The sequence below is a fragment of the Neoarius graeffei genome, chromosome 6 (genome assembly GCF_027579695.1).
Source record: "Neoarius graeffei isolate fNeoGra1 chromosome 6, fNeoGra1.pri, whole genome shotgun sequence".
NCBI lineage: Eukaryota > Metazoa > Chordata > Actinopteri > Siluriformes > Ariidae > Neoarius > Neoarius graeffei.
In genome coordinates, this window is record NC_083574.1 from 81,467,469 (window position 1) to 81,485,918 (window position 18,450).

General features: G+C 42.7%; 1 protein-coding gene across 1 annotated transcript in view; it reads left to right on the forward strand.

Annotated features, from left to right (window-relative positions):
- Positions 1-1,617: 1,617 nt before the first annotated feature.
- The window catches only part of LOC132888109 (sodium- and chloride-dependent GABA transporter 3-like), a 70,302-nt gene continuing 53,469 nt past the window's right edge, over positions 1,618-18,450 (forward strand). Inside the window, exons 1-3 of the mRNA XM_060924105.1 lie at positions 1,618-1,753; positions 1,941-2,075; positions 8,749-8,889. Of these exons, the coding sequence (XP_060780088.1) occupies positions 1,618-1,753; positions 1,941-2,075; positions 8,749-8,889 (412 nt within the window). The remainder of the gene's footprint in view (positions 1,754-1,940; positions 2,076-8,748; positions 8,890-18,450) is intronic.

The following is an 18,450-nucleotide window of genomic DNA, read 5'->3' on the forward strand; positions in this document are numbered from 1 at the left end:
TACAGCACAACACAAGACGAGACACCAACCACCATCATATCAAACATCCCAACACAAACACACATAAAAAAAAACCACAGTAATAAATAAAATAATTTATACAATAAAAATATGTGCCAGTTATCTTGTAATGTTAGGTGTGTGTTTCCCACATCTTATTCAATTGTGTAATTGCCATAGGAATGAATGAATTCTTTGCTCTATTAGTTCTGATGTTGGGGTATCTATATCTGCGACCAGAAGGAAGTGTCTGGAACTTCACTGAGAGTGGGTGGGTAATGTCAGTACAAATTTTGTCTGCTTTCTGGGTCAGCCTGGACAGGTAGACATGATAAAGATCAGTCTGCTGACACCCAATTATTTTCCCACTTGTTTTAACAATTTTTCCCAGCTTACTTTTGTGTGTCACCTTAGAATGTCCATACCAGCATACAATGCCATAACAAAGAATACTTTCAATAAAAGACTTATAAAACAAAGTCATAATTGTGTTATCTACATTAAACAATTTAATCTTCCTGAGGAAATATAAACGTTGTTGGCCCTTTTTAAAAATCGCATCTACAAATCTATCCCACGATAATTTGTTATCTATAATAAGGCCAAGATATTTATATTCTGTCACCACTTCAATCTCCTCTCCTCCAATAAGTGAGGGGGGAGCTTGCAAGGATTTTTGCCTGAAATCAAAAACCATCTCTTTCGTCTTGGATATGTTGAGGTACAGGTTAGAGACTTTACACCAATCAACAAATTCATCCAACACTGGACCATGTTTGACTTCATCATGATTCAGTAAGCTAACCAGGGCAGTATCATCGGCATATTTAATTATATGACGATCAGAATAGCTACTACGACAGCCGTCTGTATATAAAATAAAAAGCAAGGGTGATAAGACACTCCCTTGTGGAGTGCCAATAGATGTAAAACGCACATCCGACAAGATGTTTCCTACCTTCGCCTGCTGTGCTCTGCCCTGTAAAAAGTCCAAAATCCATGCAATTAATTTAAAATCAAAACAGAAGTCTTGTCTGAGTCTTTCAGCCAAGATGTTGTACTAAATGTCTTAAAAAGTATTAAATGCAGAGGTGCCAATGATAGTGGCATATATGTTTTTGTTAAAAATAATTATTTCTTGATGAGGGATTTGTTTTTCTCTGAATAAATTCATTTCAATAAAGGTTGCATTTTTCTTTTCTTTTTTTTTCAGTGTAAGATAAAGCTTCTTCACCAAAAGGTGGATTTTTTTTTCTAACCCTTTTTACTAATCTTTACAAGGGATGTCAATAATTGTGGAGGGCACTGTATATATGAAGTCCACTCTCAGCATTCCCTAAAATCAATTATGTATGTGCGTCTTAATTATAAATATAACACATCTCACCTGTTCTCTCTCCCACTTTGTCTTTTCAGTTCAGTTTTGACCACACCCCTTCACAGTTTAGCCAAGGTGACCTGTGGGCATAAATATGGACAATTGTTTGCCCCTCCGCCCCTTTTTTTTAAAGTCTGGGAGAAGTACAGACAACAGCTCAAAGTGTCAAACTGGGCTGTGGAGCCAGGAATCAAAGAGACAGCAGTTCAGCATAGCAGGAGACAGCACTTCATTAAGAGATGTTGAAAAATAGAAAATTAGAAGCGAGGGGACTCTGGGACAGTAAAATTGAATTCCTTCTGGCTGTAGCAGGAGACATCGTGGGTCTGGGCAATGTTTGGAGATTCCCCTACCTCTGCTACAGGAATGGAGGAGGTAAGAGCACTGAAAGGGGTATTATGTTGTCTATTGGCTCTTTTTATACTGTATGTTGTATTAATGATTCATCATGCTTTCTCTGACTTAAAAATTTTATAAAACATTCAACTACAAGAACAGGATTTTAGTATGTACAAATATTTTGTAACTAATTTGGAGGTCGGCATGGTTTGCATGTTATTAGGGGTGTTTTTGGTGCCCTACTTGGTGTTTGCTGTGACCTGTGGTTTGCCCCTCTTCCTTCTGGAAACTGCTGTGGGACAGTACACACAAGAGGGGGGCATCACATGCTGGCAACATATCTGCCCACTGGCTGAGGGTAAGTGACACAAGGGTGCATTGTACTCATTACATTATCATTACATTATATTAATGGCATTTAGTAGATGCTCTTATCCAGAGCAATGTACAACATACCCAGAGCAGCCTGAGGAGCAGTTGCGGGTTAGGGTGCTCAAGGGCACTTCAGCCATTCCTGCTGGTCCAGGGAATCGAACTGGTGACCTTTTGGTCTCAAAACTGCTTCTCTAACCTTGAGGCCATGGCTTCCCTCAGTAGTCATAGACCCTGTTTACACGTAGCCGGGTATCTGTAAAAACGGATATTTATTTATGCGGTTGCACCCATCATTTACACGTAAACGGAGGTTTCAGTCACTGAAAATGGCTGCTTTCGAAATCTCCAGGTAAAGTGGAGATTTATGAAAACTCCATTTTCATGCCTGCGTGTAAATAGTGGAAAACGGACTTTTCTCCGTGCTATAGGGAAAACGGAGTTTTAGCATTGTGATCTGATGGTCCCTCCTCCTTGGCTTTCAGATCTCTGGTTGGCTTTCTATTAGTTTGACATGTTTTTGACAGCCTTCCCTGGCTGTTTTTGAGTATTGTGTAAACGGAATTACTTTCTAGTACGGGGGAGGAGACTATACCCATTTTCATAAATACCCAGCTACGTGTAAACAAAGTAATAAACTACCTCATGGATCTGTGTTCAAGTTCAACTTGTGACATATTAATTATGCAGCCATCAACTTGTGTGTGTGTGTGTGTGTCTTGAACTTCATCTTTTTGTGCCTCAGTTAGACATGCAGAAGGGTGATCATGTGAGCCACTCAAAGTCCTTACACTTGTAGAAGGAATGTGTAGAAAAACTACATAAATTATGTATGGCACTCTAGTTTACACATTGTCAATATTAAATAAAACTCTGCTGGAAGAATTCAGTTTTTTACACGGTTATGTATAGGTTTTGAAAATTAACCCAACTTGTGAATTTGTGCACAATATTCAAAACAGTATGTGTTGACTGATCTGCTCTACACATACTCAGGATCAGAGGGTTTTTTTTTTTTTTTGGTTTGGTTTTAAATGCATGCACTATTTGATTTAGCCAAACAGCCTGCACATAGTCTGATCATGACATTGATTTGACACTTTTTTCATTTCATTGTATACTCTTGTACATAAAATATCAGATTTTATATTACAATCTCTTCACTATGTGAATCACTCAAAAAATAAACAAAAATGTCTGCAGCTCAGTGGTCACTGAACACCTCTGAACATCCTCTCAATTTCTAGAGATTATATGAATAAAACTGCTAATGCCAGCCATTGAGAAACTTATCATTATTTATTGCTCACAGTATAATACACCAGCCCTCTGCAGATAAAATTGAAGACCTCTGATTACAACCTCCTGGAAATCAGTAGCATGATAGTAACTCAAGTGAGGGATTTCACTGGGGGAATTTTAACTAATAGGCCATTTGCAGGAATTGGTCACGTGTCAATTTTCCCCATAGCAACAAGCCCGTGGTGGGCAAGCTAACTTGACATTCCTTAACAACCATAAGAATTTGACTGGCGATGCGAAGCAATCCATTTCTATAATAGCTGTTTTTACCTTTTCTACTGTCTTTTTTGACCCAAATTTTCATGTGTACTTGGAAAACGTTTGTGGTTTTAACTTCTGTCGTAAGTTAAAGCGAATCATTGGCCGTATTGGCCGAATCATTTAGTTTTTTGGACTCAAGTTGGTTGCTGCTGAAAGTGTAGGATCTCATGGTCAAAAAACCTGGACAGGGTGCAAACTACAGTAAGCAAATGATAAAGATAGAAAAGGAGAAATTATAAGTTATAAACATACCTGAGAAATCCACCATTTCGCACGTGAATTTCTTTCGGCAGCGACCAACTTAAGTCCAAAAAATTCTCTTTTATGTTCAATTATTCACTTTAACTTATGACAGAAGTTAAAACCACAAACTTTTTCCAAGTACACATGAAAATTCGGGTCAAAAAAGACAGTAGAAAAGGTAAAAACAGCTATTATAGAAATGGATTGCTTCGCACCGCCAGTCAAACTCTTATGGTTGTCAAGGAATGTCAAGTTAGCTTGCCCACCACAGGTTTGTTGCTATGGGGAAAATTGACATGTGACCAATTCCTGCAAATGGCCTATGGGGTTACTCAAGTATGTTACACTGTAAGTCTTACTCTAAGTAGTGTTACATTAATGCAAGCTCTCTCTATTTTCAACTTGAATAACATTTACCTTCCTACTTGTTTTTCATCTCATCTCATCTCATTATCTGTAGCCGCTTTATCCTTCTACAGGGTCGCAGGCAAGCTGGAGCCTATCCCAGCTGACTACGGGCGAAAGGCGGGGTACACCCTGGACAAGTCACCAGGTCATCACAGGGCTGACACATAGACACAGACAACCATTCACACTCACATTCACACCTACGGTCAATTTAGAGTCACCAGTTAACCTAACCTGCATGTCTTTGGACTGTGGGAGAAACCGGAGCACCTGGAGGAAACCCACGCGGACACGGGGAGAACATGCAAACTCCGCACAGAAAGGCCCTCGCCGGCCCCAGGGCTCGAACCCAGGACCTTCTTGCTGTGAGGCGACAGCGCTAACCACTACACCACCGTGCCGCCCTCCTACTTGTTTTTAACAACTATATTCAAAGTGCTCTTGAAGTGGGTAAAGGCTGGTTTATGTTGTAAATACAGTAGTAGTTAATTGGCTTTGGTTGGCAAGTGTGCGTTTCATGCATTATGACACTGGGTAATGCTAAATTCCTGTGACTTTGGCCAGCATGTGTGATAAGCATCATGGAACTTGTACAAGTTCGAAACTACCATTTTGACAATGAGAGGATTCGTGCTGGTGACAGCTAGAGTAAAATTATTGAGGTAACTTGTCACTGAAATTGTTTCCTAAAATATTTTTACATGCAAAAATGATATCTTCTGTTGTTATTTTTGTCCCCCACCCAAATGAAGCTTGGCAGGGGATATAGAAACAGGTTCTGGCTGTCCGTCCATCCAATCACGTTTTCGTTTCTGGGCCATATCTTTAAAACTACTGAAGATATCTTCATGAAACTTTGTATACATATCAAGCAACATGTGAACTGGTGCCTTTTGATATATTGGATTTAAAAAAAAGTATCTTCAAATTTTTACATAAAAATTAGATTTTGATTTAGTTTCTAAGAGCAATGTTCGTTGCCGGAGCATATATCCAAAAGTATTCATGATACGGATTTGAAACTTGGTATACATGTTAACAAGGTGATGTAGATGTACCTTTACTAAGAAATTTGAGAAAATTTTGACTAAGAAATTTGAGAATTGTATTTTTCATGTTTCTATGGAAACAATTTCAGACTTATGCCGCTTTTCCACTACCAACATGGCTGAGTTGGGCTGAGTCGAGCTGAGTGGGGCTGTTGGAGTTGCATTTCGACTACAACCACGCTGAACTGTGCTGGCTGGAAGTGGGTGGACACATTGGGTGGAGTTAGCGAAAGTGGGTGGACGTCACGTGATGTTGTTAGGCGGCGCAAACAGTGACATCAATGATCTTTTAAGCGGTAGTCTCACGACCCGGATAGTAAACAATAAACATGGAGTCGTTAGTGTTGCTAGTCTTGGTGCTGTGGCTTGTTGTCGCCGACAACGCCAACAGACACTGGCAAGAGCGTATAGATGAGGCGAGGCACATAAGGCTTCAGAAATTCTCGTAATTCGTAATTATTCTTCTTCCGGGTTTACGGTGTTTACAGATCCCAGCGTGCTCGCGGGGCGTGTGTGGGCATGTGAGGACACTCCTCCTCACCAATCAGTGCACAGGGGAGTGTCTCCTCACGCCCCTAGCCCCACTCGGCTCGGTTTGGCTCACTTCAGCCCTACTCCAAAACTGTGTGAGTTTTGGGTGCTAAGCAGGGCTGAAGCGAGCTGAGTTGTGCTGCTCTAAGGTAGTCGAAATGCGAGCCGTGTCGGGCTAAAGTGAGCTGAAGCGAGCTGAAGTGAGCTGAAAAAGGGTAGTGGAAAAGGGCCATTAGTCTCTCAGGTTACTCTTAGGGGTAGGTTTTGTTTCGGGAGCAGAAGTTGAAAACTATGAGTGGTATGGTCTTGAAAGTTGGTATGTGTTGATTATGTAATGTATGTGTGCCTTTTGATACTAAGAAATGTGAGAAATTTAAATTTTTATCTCAACTTGACCAAAGGTCTGGTGGGCTTATGCCATGGGCTGCTGAGGTCAGTGTAGAGAGGCAGGGTTGGTTTCCTGGAGCAGAACTTGAAAAATGTGATGAATAATATCTTGAAACTTGGTATATAGTTGGTGTGTATATAGGGCGGGGGATATAGGTGACTGTCTTCTTGTTAATTCTGGTTTGGTTTCTAAAAGAACTGCTAGACTGAATTTTACTTGATATCAATATTTGATGTTTAGACAAATTTGCTAACTTTGATATCAAAATGCCACAGGCAGCTAAATTACATGGCAAAAATTGAGTGGGCAGATTTTTTTAAGATGCAAATTTAACTTGAGATATTTTATGTAGTGTGCCATTTTTAATTGCATTTACTTTGTACTTTATTATTAAAGAACCTGGCTAATATTATCTAACATAACGTAAGTGAGAGGTGGGGTACACCCTGGGCAGGTCGCCAATCTAATGTTGTGAGCTAGTCATGTCTGTTTGATAATGCAAAATAGTAATTTGGCTAGTGGGCTTTGACCTTGCCCCTTGGGTGCTTTGGAGAAATGCAATCCCAGATATAGTAGAGGCAAAATTTTAAAACTCGTTTTATGTGGTTCCAGAACTCATGGAATAACACACAGGCAACACTCTCATAATTTAACAACATCGGGTGAGTTTGTTTTAATCAGAACTTTTCAGCTATCTTTAATACCACACACACCAGCACTGTGCTGGTTCTCTCTCTGGCAAGCCACACATTAGTGGATAGCCCCGGTTCCTGTTCTAGCACACGAAAAAATAAAAAATAAATAAATAAATAAATAAATAAACGCACATTAGTGGATTGTTAGTGATTTTATACGTGAGATTCTTCATGTGTTACCATCTGGTTCTACCTGACTCCTCTCTGTCCACAGCCAACAATCACACCCCGCTGAAACAACATATTAATACAGACTACATGTCAGTGCTTCAAAAGAACATCAAAACACATTCAATGAATCTTTATGCACTCAAAAATCATCAGTTGTTTGGCATAAACATACTTATTAGATTAGGCCTAGGACAGGATACATTCACATGATTTAAAATACTGATTAGTCTACCCTTTAGATGGGCACACACACATAAAACACACTAGTCTGGCAATAAATTGATTCTTAAAGAACTTTTCTCTTACTAAGGAGCATCCCCTGTGTTCTGCCCACATGTGTATGTGTGCATTTCCTGAATGTTTCATTGTTTCAGTTTGCATAAACATTCATTTGTACCGGTAGCAAAGATTTTTTTTCAACAGCACCAATAACATACTGAGGATTTTTTTTTTTTTTTTGGGGGGGGAGACTTTAAGCGGTCAGTTCATAACATTTTCATTGTTCTTAGTTCCAAGGAAGACTCCTTTTCTTGGGAATCTGTTTAAGGTCAGTCAAAGGTAAACCATTGTGTCTTAGGGGTCAGATGCTCAGCAAGGTGCCAGGCACACTGGGTTTAACATAAACATCTTGTCCATTTTACCAGTTTCCCAGGGTTGTATGATCACCTTGGTAGAGATAATGAAACAACAGTAATCTGTGTAGTGTTTGAAACTCCTTTAAGTTACCAATTTGCTGTGTCCAAATATGACTGAAAATAAAATAATCTGAAGTTTTGTGGGTGGCTGTTGATAAAATAAACATTCCTGATTATTTCACCATGGCTGGGTTTTGATCCTACATATCTATGACCAGAATATTTCTGTTTATCTGAGACTCTGGAATGTTTGTATTAATTCACAAGATACAGTGGAGCAAGACCATTAAGGCATTTAAAAATGAGTAAACGTCTTAAATTTAAATCTAAAAGACACCGGTTTCCAATGTAGCTGTTTAAAAACCACTGTGAGCTCACATTCTTGTACATGTCACGATTCATGCAGTAGCATTTTTCATTTTCTGTAAACCAGATAAGAGTCTTGCAGTAATCCAAATGAGTTGACAAAAATGGACGTGTAGGTTTCTTACTATCAGGAGTTGAGAGAATGTAACAGACCTTGAATATGTTTTTGAAAGTGATAGAATGCTGTTTTGCAGACAGTACTTATGTGGGTCCTAAAACTGAGGTTGCTATTAACAAAAAACACCCAGCTTTTTTACTCAGTGTTTCGCCTTTACAGACAGGGACATCAACTCACCCAGGATGTTGGTTTTATCATTATTTAACTGCAGAAACATGACACCCCCAGGATTGACATTCAACACATCACATATTGCTCTTCTATCCTCTAACACAACAAATTTCTCAAGGGCTTTGAGAATCAGCCAGTTGTAGCTTCTAGACAATTGTATGTTTCCAACTCTGGGGGCACAGTTTAAGGAAGGCACACGTATGTGTTTAAATTTCAGGTGTTCATATACTTGAGGTCATACAGTGCTTTCCCTTTGCAGTGTTTGGAACCTTATTCCCTGTGGTCTGTAACTTACTGGCTCTACTGTATGTCCTCTTTCAGGTGTTGGCTATGCAGGCCAAGTGATTGAACTGTATAGCTGCATGTGTTACATCATGATCCTGGCCTGGGCACTGCTCTATTTGATCTTCTCCTTCAAGTACCAGCTTCCCTGGGCCAGTTGTGACAACATCTGGAACACAAGTACGTGCTCATACAAATATGAAATGCTATCAAAAGTGTCTTAAATTGATGAAGCTGATCATCTGCTAGCCTAGCTATATAAGCAATGTGACACTTATTTACATTTTTCTATTTTCTTAAACAGCTTTTTTTTTCTGCTTGAGGCTACCTTGGGCCCTGTGATGACCTGGCGACTTGTCCAGGGTGTACCCCGCCTTTCGCCCGTGGTCAGCTGGGATGGGCTCCAGCTTGCCTGCGACCCTGTAGAAGGATAAAGCGGCTAGAGATAATGAGATGAGAATGAGATGAGAGGCTACCTTGAAGACTAGTTCAGGAAAGCCAACTGAGCAAAAATAAGTGTTGCCAGGCAAAAAAACCTCACCCAGCAGCACTTATTTTATACCTATATGTTGATAATGGTAATATTTTTCAACCATCAGCTGTCAGGTTATAGTCCTATGAAAGTCCATGACCTTGAGTTTGACATTTCAAAGTCATTCAAGTTCAAAGGTCATGGCAGCAACTGAAGGTTCATATGGGACTTCTTATATGTTGATAATGGTAAACATCTGGCTATCACGAACCATTTTAAAGTTATAGCCCTTTGAAAACCCACGACCTTCAGTTGGACCTTTCAGGGTCACTCAAGGGCAAAGATAATGGTGCCAAATAAAAGCCCATATGGCACTCCTTATAAGTTGATAATGTTAAATATCTGTCTACCATCAACTGTTTTCAAGTTACAGCCCTCTGAAAATCAGTGACCTTGAGTTTGACCTTTCAAGGTCACTCAAGGTCAAAGATCATGTTGCCAAATTAAAGACCATATAGGAGTTCCTATATGCTCATAATATTAAACATCTCTCTATCGGCAACCATTTTTGAGTTATAATGGAAAATGTTATTTTGACTGAAATGTTGACCTTTCTAGTGACCTTGACCTTCACCTTGACCCGATTACCCCCAAAATGTAATCAAGTAATCTACAGACCATTGCCGACCTACCCTGAAAATTTGAAGTCAATCGGTGCAAGTGTCTGGACACTACATTGTTAACAGTCACACAAACAAACAAACCGCACTGATTTACGATACCTTGCCCCACTTATTCCATTGTGGGTGAGGTAATAATGCTGCATGTTTTAATGATGCCCTTTATTGTCACTAGTCACATGTACCAGAGAAATTAGCCGTCAAGCTGTCCGTACATATACAACATACAATTGACATAGGGTAGACAGGACAGGAAGACAGGGAAGAAGATAAAAAGGAAACACAACATGAGGAGAGATAAGGAAAAAATACCCCCCCACTATGCTCCTGTCAGGAGTAGAGTGTGGGAACATTTAAAAAAACTTTGCACATAAGCACACAACAACACAAGTACACTTTAAACATGGGACTTGAGGGGGGGAATCAGGGGTAGGGGGGGAGGGGGGAGGGGAGGAGGTAATCCAGCGCAAGCAAGCATCCGTCTGCTCCTGCAGCCATGAAGGTGCTGGTCACGCACCCGCTTGTCACACTGGGGGTAAAAATGGCGACCACGGAAAGTTAGAGAAGGAATGCGAGAGTGTCTCCCGGCAGTGACCTTCAGGGGGAAATGTTTCCTCAGCAACGGCCTGAACTGAGGCCGGTGCTGTCTCAGGGAGCCGAATGTTGATAAGATATAAATTGTTTGGTCTTTCCAGACGCAGTCTTTGCACGTCCACACCACTCGTCCATATCTGTCCATTCCGTCCATTCTATTCAAATTCAAATTGATCTCCGAAAAACGTATTCCTTGCAAAGCTGAAAGCTGCTCCGAGATAACCATTTTGTGGTTAAAGTTCTGAATGTCCACAATCCGAGTGCCAACAGCTTTGCCCACCACTCCAATCATATCGGGCAGCTTTGTGGGGCTTTGAACAGCTGTCACCGTTGTCTGATTTCCTCGATATACCAGGGCAATGCCTAATCCAATCAGCAAAAGTCCTGTAATCATGGTTCCGAATAGGTAGGTATCTTCAATGTCCTCCACAGAAAGAATTGCCAGGCACACGACCCGCCACCGCTCCCACATGTCCATCGTGTAACCAGCCGCAAATGTTCCGGCAGGACAGACGGGTTCCCCCGAACCCAGGCTTCTCGTCGAGAAAACTGTGTCAATTTCATTAGGAGACCAGTTTATCAATTCCATGCTTTTTTTAGTTTAGAAAGTAATGCAGGGAGAGTCTCTTCAAAAAGTACAGCAAATGAGACAAGACACAGAAGCACAAACAGAAAAAAAAGGACGGAGAGGGAGAGCAGAATGCGACCGCCTTCCGTGGAAGCACAGAGAGAAAAAGAGGCTCAGGTGGCACAGTCTAAGGTTTTACACTAAACATGGGTTACTGTCTGTGTGGATGTACTTCCTATGTGTGTAGGTATTCTTTTAACATTAGTTTTCTCCCCCCATTCAAAAACATTTTAGTAAGTGGATTAACTGCTCTAAAGTGTGCACTGGTGTGAATGAGCATACACGTGGTTGTGTATGTGATTCCCAGTAATTGATGGGAGTTGTATCCAGGTTACCTTGCATCAATGTTCCCAAGACAGGCTCTGAATTGACTGCCATCCTATCCAGGATAAATTTGTATTTCATATGAATTCAAATTTTCTTGTTAATTCTCTATGAAATCTGTTGATTATAGCAGAAAAAAAATCAGAGTTATTTATGATGCAACACTTAAAGCATATACGCAGAGCCATGGCCTCACTTTTGTTTATAAATGCCTTGAGACCTCAAGAATGGCACAGGAATAGTTTTAAGTGTGAACAATAAATCTAATATAGTAATTTTTACGATTAAAGTGATTTATATAGGTAGCAGTCTAAATGAATGACCTTGATGTCTGTAACGTGACAGCAGGAAGTCTATTGGTCTCATCGCCATTTCTGCTATACTAAGTAGAAGCACAGGTAAGGACTACCTGCATGGCGTTACTGCCTGATGCACCTCCGACGGTAACAATGGGGTAACTGCAGGGTCATCAGCCGGAAGCCACCCTTCATTGATGTTTTGCTCCATTATTCCCGGAACATCTCACGGTGGTGGAGCAATGACAGGGATGTCTCCCTGCCGCCCCCTGCAGCCACCCCAGGACCCCTCTTTCCCCCACAACATGTCCTTCCTTCTCAGCCACAGCCAGAAACTGGCTCTTTCCGCCTCTTCTGCCAAGTCCCTGGATGCTCTCTTCAGCTTTGTTCCGGTCACTCCAATCTTCCTGAGGAGGCGCTGGATGGATGTTCCAATGAACCCCCTGCAGCCAACCTCCACAGGGTAGATAATGGTCGACCATCCAGCTTCTCGGCACTCGGCTACCAGCTCGGTGTATTTGTCCCTCTTCCTTTCAAAAGCAGCCTCCATTCCTCCTTCCCAAGGGACGGTTAGCTCTACCAGGATTGCTGTCTTGACTGCAGGGGACCACAGGATGATGTCTGGTCTCAGAGAGGTGGTGGTTATCTCTGGTGGAAACTTGAGCTGCCGATCAAGGTCCACCCTTAAGTTCCAGTCACGTCCAGGTGTTAACAGTGGTGATCTCTCCCTCTGGCTGATGTTCTGAGCTCCAGCCCCTTGTCCAATGAAGCAGATCAGCGTCCATGTCTTGGAAGGAGGGTCTTTGGCTGCTTCCATCCTCTGCACCTCAAGGACTTCCGTGAGCTTCCGCAGGACCAGATCGTGCCGCCACCTGTACCTACCCTGAGCCAGGGCTATCTTGCAACTGGACAGGATATGTTGTAAACTTGGGTTTAGGGCGTTGCAGAGCTGACAACTTTCCTCTGAGCCGTACCACTGACTCAGATTGCTTGGGCTGGGGAGGGTGTCATAGGTGGCCCGAATGAGGAAACTAAGCCTTGCTTGAGGCATCTTCCACACGTCGGGCCACTTGATGGTCCTATTGACGACTCCTTCCCAGGTTGTCCATCGCCCTTGCTGTGGTTGGCTGAGTGCCTTGATCTTATATTGCTCTTCCTCGTGCCTGACCACCTCTTCAATCACCAGCTCTTTCCTCTCCTTTCTTGTAGCCTTGGACCAAAACTTGGCTGTTCCCCACCCCAAACCAGCTCTCCCTGACTGTGTCCTGCCCACAACTTTGGTGTGCATAAGCCTGCTGATGGCCTGGTTGACAGCCTCCTCTGCCTTCCATTTGCGTCCTGTTCGGACCGGTGCCTTGGTGTTTCTTACAAACGGGTCAGTTGAGTCTCTCAGCTCTAGCACGAGCCTTGCCTTCTCCTGTCTGTAGCCTAGGTTAATGGACTTCAGTGGCAACTGAAGTGTGGTTTTCCCAAATAGGCCTATGTTGGAAAGGCTTCGGGGTAAACCAAGCCACTTGCGGATGAAACTGTTGGCTTTAGCATCCATCTTCATTACTGTGGATGAGGTGATCTCACACAACTTCAGGGGCCACATCAGGCGCTGATAGAGGGTGACTTGATAACACCAGACTTTGAGCTTCCCTGGGAGGTGGCACTTGTCAATCTTCTCCAGCCCATCCGTAAGCTGATGCATAATGGTGGCAGGCATATGGGTGTCAGACAGCTCAGCTGTATACAGCCTTCCCAAGCTTCGGACTGGTTGTTCAGCCAACAATGGGATCCTTTCTCCATCCACTATGAAGGAGATGAGGTCATTTCTGGCTCCCTTCCGGATCGACAAACTGCGGGACTTTGATGGTTTGATTCTCATTCTGGCCCATCCAAGGAGTTCTTCAAACCTCTTTAAGACCCTGGCAGTACACGGCGCTGTTTGTAGCAGGCTTGTTACATCATCCATGTAACTCCGCAAGGCTGGTAGTCGCTGGCCTGACTGTGATCTTATTCCTGGCCCCATCTACCTACTGCCAATCAGAATCACCTCGAAGGCTGCCGTAAAGATGATGGGAGAAATTGAGCAGCCCATTGCGATGCCTTTCTCAAGTTGGTGCCAGCTGGTGGTAATGTCCTGTGTGGAGTAGCAAACTTGAAAACTGTTAAAGTAGTTGGATACCAGCCTCTGAATGCAGGTTGGCATGTGGAAGAATTCTAAGGCAAAGGTGATGAGCTGGTGAGGGACAGAACCATAGGCGTTTTCCAGATCCAGCCATACAACATGCAGGTCGGACTTCTCACACTTGGCTGTCTGAATCTGGTTCCAAATCATTGTTGAATGTTCCACACAGCCTGGGAATCCTGGGATGCCTGCCTTTTGGCAGCTGGTGTCGATGTACTTGTTCTCTAGGAGATAGCTAGTCACTCTCTTCGCCACCACTGAGAAGAAAATCTTCCCTTCCACATTCAGTAGGGCAATTCCTCTGAACTGGTTGATGTTATGGGAATCCTGTTCTTTTGGGATGAAGGTGGTTATTGCCTTGGTCTACTCAGATGGGATGGCTTGGGTCTTCCAGACGACTCTCATCAGTTTCCAAAGGAACTTCAATACCATAGGGCAGCTCTTGTATACCCTATAAAGCACACCATTCAGGCCTGGTGCTGAGGCAGATCTTGCTTTTTCTACCACTTGCCTGATCTCCGCCCACCTTGGTGGTGTTGTATCGAACTGGGATTCAGGCTCGGCAGGACGGGGCACATATCCTGGTGAACCAAGAGGAATGTTCCTCTCCTGATCACTTAGCTGGCTTTTCATGTGCTCTTCAAGCTCCTGTGGTGTGGCTTCCAGCCTCCCATTCTTTTTCTCCTCAAGGAGACCCCTGGCAAACTTGAAGGGGTCCTGGAAGAACTTCACCCTCTCTTTCTCTTTCCTACTTCTCCATCTTCAAATCCGCTCCACCCTCCGCAAGGTTGCAAGCCTCCCTCTGATTTGGACCCAGAGTGCCTTGAATCCTTCCTTCTCATTGTCTTCAGCCTTCCTCCAGGCCTTCCTGAGGGACCTCCTCTCCTTCACGAGATTGTATATCTCCTTCTCTCGGCTCCCTGGCCGTGGTCTTCCTCCGGACCATTTCCCCAAACCTCTCCTTACCTTCATATATGATGTTACCAAAGAGGTTCAGCTTGGTGGTTACGTTGCCTTGCAGCGACTTCCCAAGGATGACATGCAGATCATGATCGAAACTTCTCCATGCCTCTTTGTCACTGGCTTTGGGCCACCTGACTTTAGGTTGTCGAACAGGCTTCTCCCTCCTTATTCGTGTCAGGGGTTCACTGCTAGGGGTCTCCTCCTGCTGCTCATTGTGTAGGGTGGGCACTAGATGTTGTCTGTGCTCCTGCTGCTGGGAAAGGTGCTCTTCTTCCCTCTGGCCATCTGCAATATTGGAAACAGTAGCACTGTGGTGCTCAACCAGGCTCTGTCTCCTACTTGTCTGATCTGCTAGGGCAGCGCAAGATTGCATCTGGCTTACTCCACCACACTTTGTCTTCCCCTGATGGATGCGCAGGCCCCTATGAGTTGTCACGTTCGCCCAACTGCAGCTACATTTTCTCAGGGCCCTTTGCTCATTAGTAATTGCCGTTCCAGTTCATACCATGTTTGGTCCATCTTCCATCCCACCTCTCGGTGGACCTTCAGGCTGTTTTTCCTTTCTTGTGCTCATAGTTACAGTAGTTAGGCTGTCCAAAGTCATCTTGATAAGGACTTGTGGAGTGGGTAACTAGCCCGTCCACACCCGGTGCAGTCTTTCCTGCTGCCAGTCAGTCTTCCCTGACCACCCTCCAGTCTTTCCTGGATGCCAACTGCTCTATTCGCAGTAGTCACTGGTAATCCAGAAAAACTAGATAGAAGCAGAGCTAAAACACAGAGCTGACTGTAACTCTGATCCTCCAGTTTGAGCTAATTTATCACCATGCCACGTACTGTAGATGTGTTTTTGGCCAGTGCAGCAACACAACAGGTGGATTGATGTTGCATTCATGACTCCAACTCTCATTTGGATAAAAAAACAACAAAAACAACACATTGTTTACCTGCATTTAGCTTAATACATGTAACTTGTATTGTGTGTTTAAGTTACCAGTATAAGATTATTTAATTTGCTTCAGAATGTGATTGTCTTAGTTCATTTGATTTTATTTAATTAGCCTTTTATGTTTCATCAGTGAAAATGCATGCATGTACATGTATGTTGCATAAGTTATAACACTTATCCTGTTTTAATGAGTCAACCCACAATCAGTGAAGTCAAAGCAGTCTCAGTTGAGCAAGTCGGTAACGGTATTTCTTACTTTCACCATAAATTTTTATTTATATGACTTTGGTCTATAGCTGTAAAAGGCCTCAGCCTTAAAGGACATGGGACATGAAACATAAATGCACGCTATATCAGTTTCTTTCCATTAAAAATATGAAATAATTGCATCAACAAACACAAAATTATCTATTAAATTCAGCAAAATCGTTATATTCGTGATGATTATATGGCATTTCTGCTCGAGCTCTGATATGCATATTTTACAACCGGAAGAGCCGCTGTCACGTGATCATACGTCACAAAAACTTTCGGGTACAGCACAAGCGGGTAGATGAATATGGAGAAGTGTGAATCATGATGACGAATGTGACAAAATAGTTTTTGTGTCTTGGATGACAAGAAAATTGTTTCGTTTTTAGAGTGTTTAACGTACATTGAACATCATGGTGTATTGCGACCTCCCAGTCAGTCAGACGCGCTGTTACTCCTGTTAGCAATGTAGCTAGGCTCAGCATGACCAATGGTATTTTTTGGGGCTGTAGTTAGATGCGACCAAACTCTTCCACGTTTTTCCTGTTTACATAGGTTTATATGACCAGTGACATGAAACAAAGTTCAGTTACACAAATTGAAACGTGGTGATTTTCTGTGCTATGGAAAGTCCGCACTATAATGACAGGCGTACTAACACCTTCTGCGTGCTTCGACAGCGCATTGATACCTTCACTCGGAGTTGTACCATTATTTTTTTAGACAGGGCATTCGCCCGCCTGGCCGTGCCCGACGAGGAGTGCTCTCGGCCGGCTTGGGAGGCAGACGGCAGCCCCTCCTGGAAGTGTGGTTTTACCATGGGCCTCATGCGGTAAGGATTAGTATTATAATTTTGGGTGTATCAATTATTGATTATCATAATTCTGACTCGTTTCACCATTTTGAATGTTTTCATCTCGGACTCTGGAAGCATTGTATCTCAATCAATCTCGAAAAATATCAGCAAAAAAAACCTAGCTTGCAACGGACTTTAGCTAGATCTATGATGAACTTTCAATGTATGATACAAAAATAATACTTCTTTCAACAGATCATTAGCCTTTGAGCAGAATTGTTTTTAACTTACCAGGAAGTGTTATCGAGCCGACTGCTTTCAGTTTCATGGGGATTGAATGAACTCTCACTCTCAGAATCATCTGACCCGTCAGAGTAAAGACAAGATCCATGTTCATGTGAATTTCCAGCTATCGGTTCGAATTGATAGGGTCTAACTTCACATCTCTGTGAAACATCAGGAATGTCACTGTCGATGGTGTCCATTTCGGTAACCTGTTTACATTAGATACCCAAGCGCTGGCTCCTTGAAAAGTTTGTGACGTTACGGGTCACGTGACCGCTTAGCTAATTAACGAATCATTGTTTTACGCTGATGTATAAAAAAGTTGAATAATGTGATGATTTTCACATTTTTGACGCCCTGCAGTGATTTAGATGGCATTTCTTATGTCCTTTATACATAATTATACCCAGAAAAAAATCCATGTCCCATGTCCTTTAAAACCGGTTACCGCAGTGACGTCATGCGCTCAGGGCTGGCTGGCTCAGCGGGGCAGCTCGAATGCCAAATTTGTGGTCAATGATGGAGATACTATCCACTCAGAAATTTATTTAAAAATAAAGGTCCTGCGTATCTGCTTTAAGATATGTTTATTGTCACTGTACAAGTACAATGAGATCATTGACCAGCAGCTGTTACAGGACTTGCACTGTGATTTCTTCAGGTTCCTCATGAAAAACTTCTGAAGAACATTTTTGGCCATCAATGTCCTGTTGAAGGACCATGACAGGTCTTGGCTGATATCGACTCCAAGGAACCCGGAGCTCTGAATCATTGATGCTGAGGGTGGTGACTGATTTGTTTGAGTCTCCTGAAGTCTCAGATGATTTAGTTTTCCTTGAATAGAGGTTTTTTTTTGTCTCGATTCCAGCTTTTCAGGTTCTCAAACACTTCCCTGTAGCCTGACTCATTGTTGGAGATCATGGTGTCATCTGCCAAACTTTATGATATTGGAATCATAGAGAAGGTTGCAGTCATATGTGAAGAGGGAGTATAGGACAGCACACAGCCCTGGGGTGCTCCACTGTTCAGTGTTATGGGGGAAGAGGATTGCTTACCCATGCCACTGTCTTGTGGTCTTGTTTAGTTAATGGCCAGCTTGTTGGGGGCATGGTGTTAAATGCTGAGCTGTAATCAATGAACAGCATCTTGACATAGCTGTCCCACTGTCCCAAGTGTGAATTGCCAATTAGACAGTGTCCTCAGTTGACCTATTTGCCCTGCAAGCAAATTGGGATTTGTCTAGGGAAGGGGGATGTTACTTTTTAATGTTTTAAGGGAAGTCGTTCAAAACTCTTCATAATTAAGGGGGGCAAAGCCTCTGGGCAATAGTCA